At 45.2% G+C, this 13,384-nt stretch overlaps 1 protein-coding gene across 6 annotated transcripts in view; it reads right to left on the bottom strand.

Annotated features, from left to right (window-relative positions):
* JPH1 (junctophilin 1) overlaps window positions 1-12,483 on the bottom strand; it is an 80,014-nt gene extending 67,531 nt beyond the window's left edge. For all 6 annotated transcript variants that reach the window (XM_036830310.1, XM_036830309.1, XM_036830311.1 and 3 more), the window contains exons 1-2: window positions 12,026-12,483; window positions 6,647-7,406 (exon numbers count right to left, since the gene is read on the bottom strand). In XM_036830310.1, coding sequence (XP_036686205.1) covers window positions 6,647-7,406; window positions 12,026-12,404 — 1,139 coding nt within the window. In that variant the 5' untranslated portion in view covers window positions 12,405-12,483. The remainder of the gene's footprint in view (window positions 1-6,646; window positions 7,407-12,025) is intronic.
* Window positions 12,484-13,384: the final 901 nt, after the last annotated feature.

Below are 13,384 nucleotides of genomic sequence, written 5' to 3'. Positions count from 1 at the left end.
AAGCCTGGTGGACTTAACTCCGTTCCTTTTGCTTAGCCCTATTCCTGCTCCCCAAGCCTTCCTTCCCTTCCTGCTTCCATATTTACCTCCATCTCAGGCTGGCTTCTTGGTCTTCTATCAACCTTCACTTTTGGGAATGGTACTTGTAGGATCAACACATTTTCTAAAACATTAACTAGACGTAGGGATTTACAGGTTCAAGTCCCATGACACCCACTCTTTCACTCAACCCTTAAAACAACCCTCCTGTGAAGAAAAAGGCAAATATCAGTCCCTACACACAGAAGCTTTTCCGCACCTCAAGGCCTGAGTGTTTTAACCAAGCCTCTGGAATCTGCTCATAGGCTGGTGAGAGCAGGTGGAAAAGGCGACAGGCAGCAAAGGCAGATATGGAAGAACACAGGAGACACAACTGAAAAAAAATAACTAATGCTCTTCTCAGCCATAAATTCCCACATTTCAGGTGATGTGCCCCTCAAATTTCTTTACTTATTTAACAGTCTCTTCATTAAAATGACTTATGAGGCATTACAAGGAATCTACCTTCCTATGAAAAATCACTTATGCTAATAATAGTTGAAAATTAACCAGAGCCCCAGCAGAAGAAACAACAAAATTCATGGAAAAGGTAACCTAAAATTGTTTTTAAAGATGTGATATAGCCACTAATATTACAGAAAAGAAAGATAAAATATAAACTATAATATCGATTTTCAAAAGAGAAAGAGAAACCTTTTGTCCAACAGAATTTAAGAGCCTCAAATGCCTTGCCCTTTACAATAACTTGGCAGATGGAGCTTCTTCCCAAAATTGGTGGTAATAAGTTTAATTTGGATCCATAATGTGCACTGGCTCATGGTTGACTTTACACTTTAATAGGTGTGAATGCAGTCAAGTAATCTTGTGAGGGACTGTTCCACTGAATGTTATTATTTGAGCTAAAGAAAAATGACCAAAAAAAATGGCTGGACAAGAAAACCTTTCAAAAGGAAATAGACAGGGCTTCCCTGGTGGCGCAGTGGTTAAGAATCTGCCTGCCAAGGCAGGGGACACGGGTTCGAGCCCTGGTCCAGGAAGATCCCACATGCCGCGGAGCAACTAAGCCCGTGCGCCACAGCTACTGAGCCTGCGGTCTAGAGCCCGCGAGCCACAACTACTGAGCCCGCATGTCACAACTACTGAGCCCGTGCACCTAGAGCCCATGCTCCGCAACAGGAGAAGCCACCGCAATGAGAAGCCTGCGCACCGCAATGAGGAGCAACCCCTGCACGCCGCAACAAGAGAAAGCCCGCACGCAGCAACCAAGACCCAATGCAGCCAAAAATAAAAATAAATAAATTAAAAAAAAAAAAAAGGAAATAGACAGCTGAATATTCAGCAAACTTAGATTTTTTTAAAAGACAATAAGCTCTTATGTTCTGCCTTATCACAAATTTTGGTGATGTCAACTAAGTAGGACAGGCCAATGTTATTGTAGTTAGTAAAAGTTGACTTCCTGGAAATTTCTTATAGGACACTCACAGGTATCACTGGACCAGCTCATGAAGAATGGAATTAACAGTTTGGCTTAACCAGAAGCTGTTATTCCCTGGCTATGCTTTAGTTTTGACACTTTAATGATGTTGACCTAATTAGGGAAAAGGGTATCTCTAACACATACTTTTGCATTTTCTGCACGTCCTTGACTGTTGCCAGATTACAGGGTGATGAACTGTGAGAGCTAGGTTTCCTGCCGGAGAACTGCGGTTTAAAAATGTCTGGCAAAATGGAATTAGAAACACTGGCAGTGTATGTACCCAAAGTAGTGAGGATGTGATTCACTCATTCATCAAATATTTACTAGAGCGCTTATGAAAGTGCCCTGATCTAAACTAGCTGCTGGTAATACAAAAGTGAGCCCAGCTGCCTTCAGGGCCTGGCTCTCCAATCTAAGCTGGAGAAAGAGATATTACACAAACCTACTGAAATACAATGGCGATTTAGACTAACGGGGGGGGGGGGGGGGGGGGGGGGGGGGGGGGGGGGGGGGGGGGGGGGGGGGGGGGGGTGGGGGGGGGGGGGGGGGGGGGGGGGGGGGGGGGGGGGGGGGGGGTGGGGGGTAGGGAAACCCTCTGTGAAGAAGAGGCTCTATGTCTAAACCAGAGTGGGGAGCAGCCCCGAGGGGCTGGCCAGGGGAGCCGGGCCTGGGTACCAGCCAGAGGGAGGGATGAGCAAAGACTTCCCTGAAGGAAAGCTGTAGTGGCTGAGTCATTCCGGGCATGGAGGAAAGGGGGAGAGTGGCATGAAATTGTAATGTATCTTTTTAAGAGAGAAGGATGGGAAATGTATTTTTCCCGTAGGGTTAAAAAAAAACCTGTCATTTTCATATGTAAGTCCAAGATTGGCAAACGGGGAATCCAGTCTCTGGTTCTGCAAACGGACAGAGCAAGCTCACCAGATCCCTTGATGCTGAGGTCCTCCACGTGCTATCTGGCTGCTTCCAACTCCCTGTACAGCTACACCTGTGACAAGCACAGCAGGGCTGGGCAGGGGACATGACAGCACATTCTCTGTCTAGTGCTGCCGGTACCACCTGAAGTGGCACTAAAGGCTGGGGAGAGGTTGGGAGCAGACAGCTCCACCCCACTGGCCAGCCCGACCCACCACGGACACTTCACAGTGGTCCTGGGGGATTCCCAGCCCATCACCCGACTAGCTGCAGTGAGGCTGGCCACAGAGCTAGTGAGTAAGGGTCACTATCCCATTCCGCTCTATCCTCCCTTCTTAGTTTTCTTTCTTCTAATCTGATAACAACGAAGCTAGTATAAACAAATACCTGTGGTTCTCAGATGCTTTAGGCCAGAGCTCTCCCATCCTTTTCACCTCTTCCACCCTTTAGCATAACTACTCCTTCTAAGGCCCAGATTCTACAAAGCTCTTCCTCTGTCTACACCCCTCCCTAAATTATCTATTCGTTTCCATGGAAGTGTGGTTCTCCAAGGGTCACTTAAATGCCTCAACCAAATGCCTCACCTTAAAATCCCTCCTTAAAATATTTTTCTCAAGAGTCATTTGAACATCTCTCTTAAGGAATTACTGGAGACAAGAGTTAGTGGAGTAAAAAATGACCAAATGAGAAAAATGACTGCAATGACAGGGACAATGGGGTGACCTTGGGCAGAGCCTCAGTCTCTGCCTCTGAAAGTGAGGCGCTTGAAATGTTCAGAGTTGCTCCCCTTTCTCTTGCACATTCCTTAAAAAACAAGGTGGAGACAGTTTCTCAGTTCCATGTGATGATTTTTACCCTCAGGGCCAAGACAAGAGGAGAACAAAACATTTTTTAAAAACCTTATAAACATAAAATCATATAACTTTTGGAATTAGAACAGACACCTAAAGAAAGGTTATAGGAGCTGGCAAATTATTAGCATCCCTTTAAAGTTTTAACTCTTTTTTTTCTTTAATTTTTATAAAGTTTTAACTCTTTAAGTGCTAGCCTGCTAGGAAACTTTCAGTGACTACTGATTCTATTGCATTATTTCTACCATCTACTACCTCTTCTCTGTCATCCTCGTATTCCCTGATCTATAAGAATTAAACAGGGGTCCATAATAAGCCTTCAGAAATAAGCCTCCTGTGTTTACTGGGAAGATACACCACTCCACCTTCAATGAAGTAAAGGAAAGATCCACAGATCTACCATGTTTTCCTGAATCTTTGGGCCGAAGATGGTTGGTTCCATGTCTCCTGATTTCCCTGAGGAGCCATTTGCAGAGAAGGTAATTATTTTCCCTCAAAGCTAGGCTTTGTTTCCAGATAAAATAAGGTGATGGTACAAAAGCGGATCCATTTCCCTGGGATTTCAGAAACAAACAAAAATCTCTGTAGCATAAAAAATAACAGTGATACAATAATAATTAACACTATCAGGGAGGCAATCTGAAGTGGTCAATAACAATGAACAGATCATCTCCCTTTGTTGCTAATGTTGAACTAGTGATTTCAACAGTGGCCACTGCTAGGAGTCTTACTTTCTAGTTCTTATTCTGCCATCACTGGGGCAGGGGAAGGGGAAGAGTGTCTTTACATTCTTAAACTTTTGATATTTTTAAAAGCAAAAACCATTAATAACAACTGCTAGAAGGGCCAGGAAGGACTGAGCAAGTTGCAAAACTCTGTATCTGAAGTAGTCATTAAAGCAAGGAATCTGGAAAGAGACTAAACCAGTGAACGTGAAATATAAAAGGTTAATCGAGCATTAAAAATTTTTTTTGCCTGTCGTGTCATCAAAACAGTATTTTTTTCCTTGTGGTAAGAACACTTAACACGAGATCTACCCTGTTAAAACGTTAAGCGCACACTACAGTATTGTTAACTACAGGCACAATGTTGTAGAGAGCTCTAGAACGATTCATCTTGCTTAACTGCAGCTTTATACCTTGGAACAGCAACTTCCAATTTCTCCCTCCCTTCAGCCCCTGGCAACCACCATTTTACTGTTTCTATGCATTTGACCATTACAGATCTCGCCTATAAGTGGAATCATGCAATATAGTTGTCCTGTGACTGGCTTATGTCACTAAGCATAATGAACTGAGCATTTTTTAAACAGCTAAGCGAAATCTTTATGAAGGAGTTAACTAGCTAGAAGTACAAGCTCTTAAGTTAAATGTCTGTTAATTATAAACTATTATAACACACTACTCCCAAACTACATAATACCACCCCAAAAGACTTTTGACAGAGAGACTGTGGTTAGAACTCGGATAAGAGTTTTACGATACCGGTAAAATCAGAGACCTTTGCATCACAGCTTTTCATTACGTAGGTTCCTCCAATTTAATCATAAAAGTCAATAATTAAAGCAAGCATAAGAAAGTTATTTGCTAGAATGTCCCGCATAGGTTTATCTTCCACCTGCCAAGACTGAATTAATTACCTCTAGTATTATCACTAGGTGAAAACAAAAGGGAAGAATCCAAGAGCGCATTTCAAATTAGAGACTAGGGCCTAACGAAAAGTATATCAATTAGCTCTAAAAGTTATCAGAGGGCCACGGAAGCTGGCAAGGTTAGATGTGCCAAGTATCCTATCTACAAGCAGAGTAAAAAGCAAGTAGATGCAATGCTTGGTGATCAGAGAAAACCATGATCTAAAATAAAAGATGGTCAGCAGATAAGAGAGGAGAGACCGTTCTTGAAAGTTTGCACCAATTATCAAGCAATATTGACTTTAAAATTGGGTTAGTTTGGGATAAAGATGGAAATCTTGACCACTTTAATATCATATATATCTAAAAATAATACAAAAACCAAGACCGCCTCCATTTTCCAATTAGTGTTTCAGACACTCAGAAGTAAACAGCAGCCATAAAATAGGGGCATTTTTTAAAAAAAGAATTTCAGAAGTCTAGAAGTATTAAGTTGAACAATATGAAATCGCCATTTTTTGTACATCGAAAAGTTTGAACATCAGAATTTTCACATGGTTCCACCAAAGAAAAGGGAGGGCTCATTAATTTAATGGTAAGAATAAAAACCTGAAGACATGCTAAGAGTTCGTGGTTTCACAAGGTTTACTTCAATGCGAGAAGAGTACTGAAGCAGGAAAAGGATTTTTAATATTCTATGATAAACGTTATGTCTCAAATCACACAAAACTAGGGCCAGTCAGTACCTGCTCAAATGAGCCTAAGAATACAATTTTCCATGTATAACCGTCCCACTTTCCTTTTTGACTAACATATGACATCCAACCCTAGTAAAATTCTATTCCCAGTTGGTTTCTCCATGCCCTGGTTGGATGCCTGAACCTGGCTATCATGGGTAGAACTTCAGGGGCGCGCCCACATACTCCTCACTTCTCCATCTACTATTCACCACTTGGTCTTACTCACTCCAGACCCCCTCTGCCGCTCTTTCTTTCAACCTTGGCACACTGACAATCCCCTCTGTCTTTGTCAGGCTCTCCCCACCCTCTTCCTTCCAATATACCAGTGATCTAGTCTTTCTTGCATAGAATGGGGGGATTCTGCTGAGCCTCAGTCACTCTGCCTTTCCCATGTAGGTAAGCTTTGCTGTTTAAAGAATGTCTGCTGGATGTTGTCACGTAACTTGACATTTCTGCCTTATCTGAATCCTGGTGAGTTTCTCAAAACCAATCTCACCTATAAGGCATCCATAAACAGAATTTGAGTGTTATAAATTCGGACAATTTTCTAAGGGGGAGTTGTACACACCTCCAACTTTCATATTAGAATAGAGGGAAGGTAGGTTTCCGTGTGGATGGTATTTTATTTCCGGCACACGAAAGCACTGTGCTCCCTCTGGAAGTATTTCAGGGGTACTTTTTTTTAAAAAAGAACTTTCTGGACTCTGGGAAATGTACACAGGCTCTGAGTCAACTCCATCACGTTCAGTATTAGGGAAGTAATTTGTATGAGGAAGGGAACCGCAATGTGCCTTCGACATTGTTTGAGGGCGGAAAGTTTCAGAAGAGTGCAGGTACATTTCTGACTCATTCTATTGGGCTTAATCATTTTCCACCTTTGATTCCGGCAGTTGTAGAACCTATGTGGTGATTTCACCAAAGGACTGACAAACATATTATTTGATATTCCACTGTTGCGAAGGGCCCGGGCAGAACCACCCATCCTGTGCGTACGTACCTTGAATTTGCTATTTCCACTTTGGTTCTCGCCATGGCGGCTGCCCTTTGCGCGCCTTCGATCGCTCTGTCCACCTTCTCCCTAGTTTTTGTATTTCTTATTGGTATAAGCTGCTTCCTTATTCCACGGACCAGAATATTATTTTTGTATTTTCCCTCTTCCTTGGAGCCGTCGGGAAACACGGTGCAGCCGTACCCGTGCCTCTTGTTATTTGCCCACTCGCCTTCATACTTCATGCCGTTGGAGCGCTCGCTGATGCCGAAGCCGGTGCGCTTGTCGTTCTTCCACTCGCCCATGTAGGTTTCCGTGGTGGTGGCGTCCACGTGGTCTTCCACCGGGCAGAAATCACAATCTACGTCGCCGAAGCTGATGGTGGAGTTGGCGTCGCTGGAGCTGATTCGGCTCATGGCCGCGTCGCTGCGGACCGAGCTGCGCTTGCTGGAGATGGAGGACTTGGATTCGGACTTGCGCAGTTTCATGCTTCCCAAGAGGGAGCCCCGGCGGAAGAGACCGCCCTTCTTCTTGCCCGCGAGCTCGGCGTCGGCATGGAAGTTGAGTACGAAGCCCCCGCGGCTGCCGGCCGGGCTGTCGGCGGCGGCCGCGGCGTCGTGGAGCACGCTGCCGTTGCTCTGCTCGCTGCGCAGCGAGGCCAGCGACGTGCGCAGCGGCGAGCGGATCACCGTGGCCATGCCGTAGGGCACGCTCTGGCGCACGCCGTAGCCGTGCCGCATGCCGCCGGCCCACTGGCCCTGGTAGGTACCTTCGAGAGACCGCAAGAGAGCACAGCGTGAGTCTGGGGCCGAGGGGGCGCTGGCGCCTGCGAGCGCGGGGCGCGCACGGCGAGAGCCCTGCGTGCAGGCCCGGCGGCCCAAGGTCCAATCCCGCACATTGCCAAGTCAACTCTTAGGGATGCTTTTAAAATTCCATTTGTGAATCCCGTCCCTGAGATGTTGTGCCTAGACCTTTTCTGTAATTGTATATAGGCTTTTTGTATACAGCTGTGGTGGCTAAAAAGCGTGCACTGTTTACCTTTGGGAAAACTGAGATAAGGCCAGAGGAAAACTTCCACACTTAACATTATGGAATTCATCTCAGAGCAAAGGTGTGCTTGACAGTGTCCACTAAAACTTTGTTGACACCAGATCACTTTGTCAATGAATATTATGCCTTCTCAGGAATAGGATAATCTCTAATCGAAAGCATTTGTTTTCAGTAAGTTCTTCTATTACATAAATTAGCAAAGACGTTTAAAAATTAATCTGGAGCAGCTTTTTAAATAACCTTAGGAGGAACTGAATGTTAAGATTAGGGAACTTAGAATTTTCTCTTCTACGTCAAGTTCATTTCCTTTTAATTAAAGGAAAATTTTAAATTAAAATATCCCCCAAAAGAAGCTATGTAGAAATTTTAAGATGTAATTACTTCTTTATTATTCCTAACTCACAATATCACAGAAGATCAGTCATGACAACAGTCTGTCTTGACTTCTTTCAGTTTCTGATTATACAGAGCTACCTTACCATTTTATATTGCCGTGAAAAGATTTCTATTGCATGGCATACATTTATTTTTAAAATACCGAGAAGTGCTGCTCATAGTTTTATATCATTGTGTTAACAAGGGCTGATTATTGCACTTAAAAGTTAAAGCCATAATGGCTCCAAAGTCAAAAGTTTTGACTAATTTCAAGACTACCATCTCTTTCTGTTCATTCTGATATATTTTTGGTATATAAATAGACAGTAGCAGGGCGACAATGAAATATGAAGTGGGTCTGGTACTGTGAATGTCATATTCTGGGTAGGTCTTAACATCTTAACCTGACACCTAAGAACTTCTGAGGAGGTGGGCATAAACTCCAAAGGATAAGATAGTCAAATAGAACATTTCAGATCAAGAAGCTTTCTACTGAATATTAGCCATCTCCAAACAAGAAAGGAAATTGAATTATTTCCTTAATAATTATTTCTTTAACAGGGAAGGAAATTGATTTATTAGGAAATTGCAACTAACTTGACCTTTTCCTGATAGATAAAATTTTAAGTTCTAAGATAAAAGTTATACAACCTGACTTACACGCACTAAAACTACCTTATTTTTAAATACTTTGTTTAAATAAACAAGGAATGCTATAATTGTATCCTTCTAACTTTTCTACATAATGACAAGTTAATTTTGCCAGAACAACTTCCAACATACTGTTTGATATCAAGAAGTATTTACACTTTTAAAATGCAACCATACGGTCTTAGGAATTCCTAACACTGAGGGGAAATTAACAGCTAGTTTCCTTGAACTGCTATCTCCAAAAGTATTTACAATTTCCAACGACGTATTGCTTGAAAAATCTAAGTGGTTTAAGGCAACAGCAATAATTAGAAAGTTTAGGTTGTTGCTTAACTGTCGAGTTGAGAAGCAGAACAATGGCATTGGCTATATTCCCATCCTATTCTGTTGAGGAACAGTATATGGAAGAATTCCTCCACAGAATTGCTAGAAACCAATTTACAGTCAAAGTGTTAGTGGCTCATCTGAAATTTAAAACAGGTTTAGTTTAGTCAATGAACCTAGAAAATAAAAGGGCCTCTAGTTCTTTATGAAGCAGGTGGTTTCCACCTGCTCCCTGCTGCTCAAATAAGGTTCTAATTAGTTCCTCGCAATCCCTTAAATATAGATGCATAGTTCACAAGTTTAAAAATTATTTTCATGGGTTTGAAGTTATGTTCTATGATTCTGTACCTGGGAGCTGATTTTCTAGATACAGCCATTTTCACTAAATAAACTTGTAGTGGAAGGCATCCAGTTCAGAAAGAATTCCAGTCAAATTTAGACTTTATTATGCCAAACTTAAATCTACATGCTATGAATGGGTATGTGCATGTGCAAGTATGCATATAATTAACAAAACAATTCCTAGATATTTTCAATAGTTTCATGACAGGTGAAAAAAGGAACCACAGCAGGATCAGAATTTGCACCAAATATTCTGGGCACCTAGACTTGGATTTCATGAGTATGGTACTAAATTATTCTTAATATTCAGGGGGTTTCTATTTCAGTAACACTTCACACACAAATCACTAATAAAATAAACCGAGTGATACTTGTCAATGGAATTATGACTTCCTTCCTCTAGTTTAATGTCACCACAAAATACATGGAATCAGATTTTCCCTAGGTCTGAAAGGGTAGCTAGGGATGGACTTGTGGTGCAGAGGCAAAAAGTAAAAATAGGGGAAGTGATATGTCCTGTTTTGGCCAAAATCTTTGTATGAAATAAATTGTAGCAATGCACTTCCATTTAGACCCCCATTTTATGATTCAGGACTTTCTAATTAACTGATTGGCATATGAAAGAAAGAAACAGAGTAGGAATTCAATAGTGATTTTTAAGAGTTTTTTCTCCCCTTCCTAATTGGTAGCATATTAGATTTTGTTTTTGGTAGAAAAAGAAAACCACAGTCCTACAGTGATGGCAAATTTTGAGGTTTTTAAAAAATTCTTTTAAAAGTTAGTCTTAAAACAAGATTCTGATTATCCACAGTCATCCTAGACACTTATTTGAGCTTCTAGAACACATACATAGAGGACCTTTACTGTGCTACATATATATTTTGATTGCTAGGTATAGTGAATACTCTAAACCAAGAGATTTTGTTTAATGAGTAGTAACTTTAAAAGAAGACTCATTTATTTTTAGCCTTCCAAATACTGAAGTAAAAGAACTATCCATGGCCTTCTTGAAAGGTTATAAAATAATGCACACATGTGAAAGCTAAGTTTTGTATTCCAACTTTCGAGCATGGAATTTACTTATATTGTAGACCTGGGGCCTCCAATAAAATCCAATCACAAGCTAACATGTTTGTAAGGCTGTCAGCCAAGGCACTCTATGCCCATTCAGAACATTTAAGGGCCCTAATTAACTACTGTGGAACTTGAAACTCATGCAGCCCATATACAAGTATTAGAGAAAGTTCCCCCCCCCTCCTTTTAATCCATGAGAACCATATCCTTCATTTATACTGTAGGATGAAAAGATGTCCTTTTTAGCAAATCCTACCATTCTGCCGTTTTGCATTTGAAACACGGCCCAACTGTTCTGAGTAAGTGAAGTGTACAAATTGTATAAGCTTTTATATAAGCAGTGGCCTGACTGGGGTTGCCGTGGGCTGGAGAAACTTTTAACTGGATCCCTTTAATATCCTCCAACTCTGAGCTGCAGAATTCTGAAATGTGACCGTGCTTCCTAAAACCCTCTTCAATTAACTGATTATGTTTATTATAAGAAAATGTATTTTGCCAAAGCATAAGACATTCATGCTTCTCAGTTTAGTACAAAAAGGAATTCATCAGATTTTGATACCTGTTTCAATAATATATGTTTCCTGGTTAGAAAAAAAAGGGGGGGGAGAACTCTGCCCTCATATATACAAAATTTCTTTTGCAAATATTGTCTAAATATTAAAACAAGGTGAATTTTGCTCACAGCCAGCAAACCATTTCGGTCACACACCTTAGTGCAAATCGGCGATTCCGTACTGCCATTCTCAAGAGTAAAGTAGCTGTTAACTTAGCAACTATACCTTTCAATTGTATTTTTTAAAACGTAGACTCCATTGTTCATTTCTAAAGTGTTTTCCTCATAATTTGTCCAGATATCTGCAGCTCAACAATGAGTACCTTCTTTTGATGGAAAACCAATACTTCACGAAACCGAATGAAAAACAGAAAGAAAACCCCACATCCTCCGAATCCCACCTGCATCAGGTGGCCTCTCCACTCCCATAACTAGGATGTTTCCAAAAGCACCTCAGATAAGGAACAATTCCCCAACATCCTAGTTAACGGGGTTCTGGCTTCTATCTTTAGGCTACTAGAGGACCAGAAGCGAAATACGACTCCACGTGAAACCAATCCCAGGAGCGGTCCGCAGCGACCGCCAGCCTCACAAGCCCAGGACGTTCGCTCTCAATCCACGGGAGTGGCGATTTCAAACCCGCCCGGGAGAGGGAGGGATCAGGAACGTAATGTGACGGGCTCAAGTGACAGCGTCCCCCTCTCCAGCCCAACCCTCCCGGGCGCGCTCCCTCCCGGTGGCAGCGCGGCGCCGGCCAGGTATATTCACGCCTTGCTCCCCCGGGTGTGCACACACCGCCCGCTCCAAGAACCGGGTCAGATGCAACCCTTGCGCACCAGTCGCGTCCCACTGCACCCTCCCGGGAAGGGCGGGCGCGGGAAGAGGGTGGGAGGCTTCCCCAGGTGTTTTGGCGGGTTTCCGGACACGTGCGCCTCGCGTCCTCCCCGCTTCCCCGCAGTCTGGGCAAAGCCCACCGCACTAGCTCGCGGAGCAGCCGAGCCGCCAGCGACGCCGCTCACCTCCGTCCCCGTAGGTCTCCACGCCGTACCCGTCCTGCAGCCCGTTACTCCAGGTACCCTCGTAGCGAGCGGGGGTGCACAGGCTCTGCCGAACCCCGTAGCGCCCCTTGAAGCCATGTGACCACTCCCCCCGGTACATCCACTTGCCCTTCGTCTCCACCCCCAGCCCGTGCCGCTTGCCCTGCGCCCAGTAGCCCTGGTAGGTGTTGCCGCTGGGCCAGGTGTAGCCTCCGACCACCTCGAAGCCGTGCGACCAGGAGCCCGAGTACTCGCCCTGGCCCTTGGGCCCCGTGCAGATGCCATGCCCGTGCGCCTTGCCCTCCTCCCAGCCGCCGCAGTAGGTGCCGCCATCGTCGAAGTCGAACCTTCCGCCCGTCATTCGGGGGGCAGCCCCGGCGCGCTCCCCGCGGGGGCACGGACGCGGGCAGAGCTGGGCACGGCAGGGTGTAGCTCGGGGGTGGAGGCCCGGCGGGCGAGCTCACGACAGCGCCCCGGGCAGCTCGCGCCGCCGCTCGGCTCCAGTCCGACGCCGCCTCCGTCCTCCCCTCTTCTCTCGCCGCTGCTGCTGCCGCCGCCGCCACCGCCACCTTCCTCCTTCTCCTCCTCCTCCTTCGCCGCCGCCGCCGCCCTGGCCAGCGCCGCGCGCGAGAGGACAGCCCGGGCTCCGGAGCGGACCTTCAGCTGCTCCCGCCCGCCCACGTGAGCCGGGCGCCGCCCCGCGCCCGCCCCTCGTCCCCTCCCCAGGCGCCGAGGCCCGGCCCCGCGGCGCTCCCGCACCGCCCCCTCCCCCCCCCCCCGCCCCGGGCCCTGCCCCCAGCCCCGGGAGCCGCCGCTTCCCCGGCGGGCGGGCTGGCTCGGGATCGGCTGGCGCGCGTGTGTTCGCGCAGCGGGATGTGGGTGGGAGGGAGATTGTGCCCAGGGCCGCGCGCGAGTCCCCGCCTGCCTGGAGGCGGAGGCGAGGCCGCGTGTGTGGAGGCAGCTCGCGGGCGGCGGAGGCCCCGGTGTTTGTGTTTGGGGTTTATCAGTGTGGTGAAGCGCCCATAAGTGCGGCCACGTGTGTGTTGAGGGAAAACTCATATGCGTGTTTGTCTGCACTGCATGGGGTTCGTAGTTGCATTTCTTCGGCCTTCCAATTTGTGTACTGTTGCGTTTGTCATGCTCAGCTGTCACCGTGAATTAACATCCCCCAGATATATGTATGCATGTGAGATAAGTCTGCCACAGCCTAGATAAAATTGTGCAGAATGTTCTTTTACACCTACCCATTTCGAAGCACATGTGTTTGCATTTATTTAATGAATATACAGGGGGAGAGCAATGCAGTTTGAAAAAGCACAGAATAAACTGGTGAGTTTTTTT

The sequence above is a fragment of the Balaenoptera musculus genome, chromosome 17 (assembly GCF_009873245.2).
Source record: "Balaenoptera musculus isolate JJ_BM4_2016_0621 chromosome 17, mBalMus1.pri.v3, whole genome shotgun sequence".
Taxonomy (NCBI): domain Eukaryota; kingdom Metazoa; phylum Chordata; class Mammalia; order Artiodactyla; family Balaenopteridae; genus Balaenoptera; species Balaenoptera musculus.
This window is presented reverse-complemented; position numbering and strand designations above follow the sequence as displayed.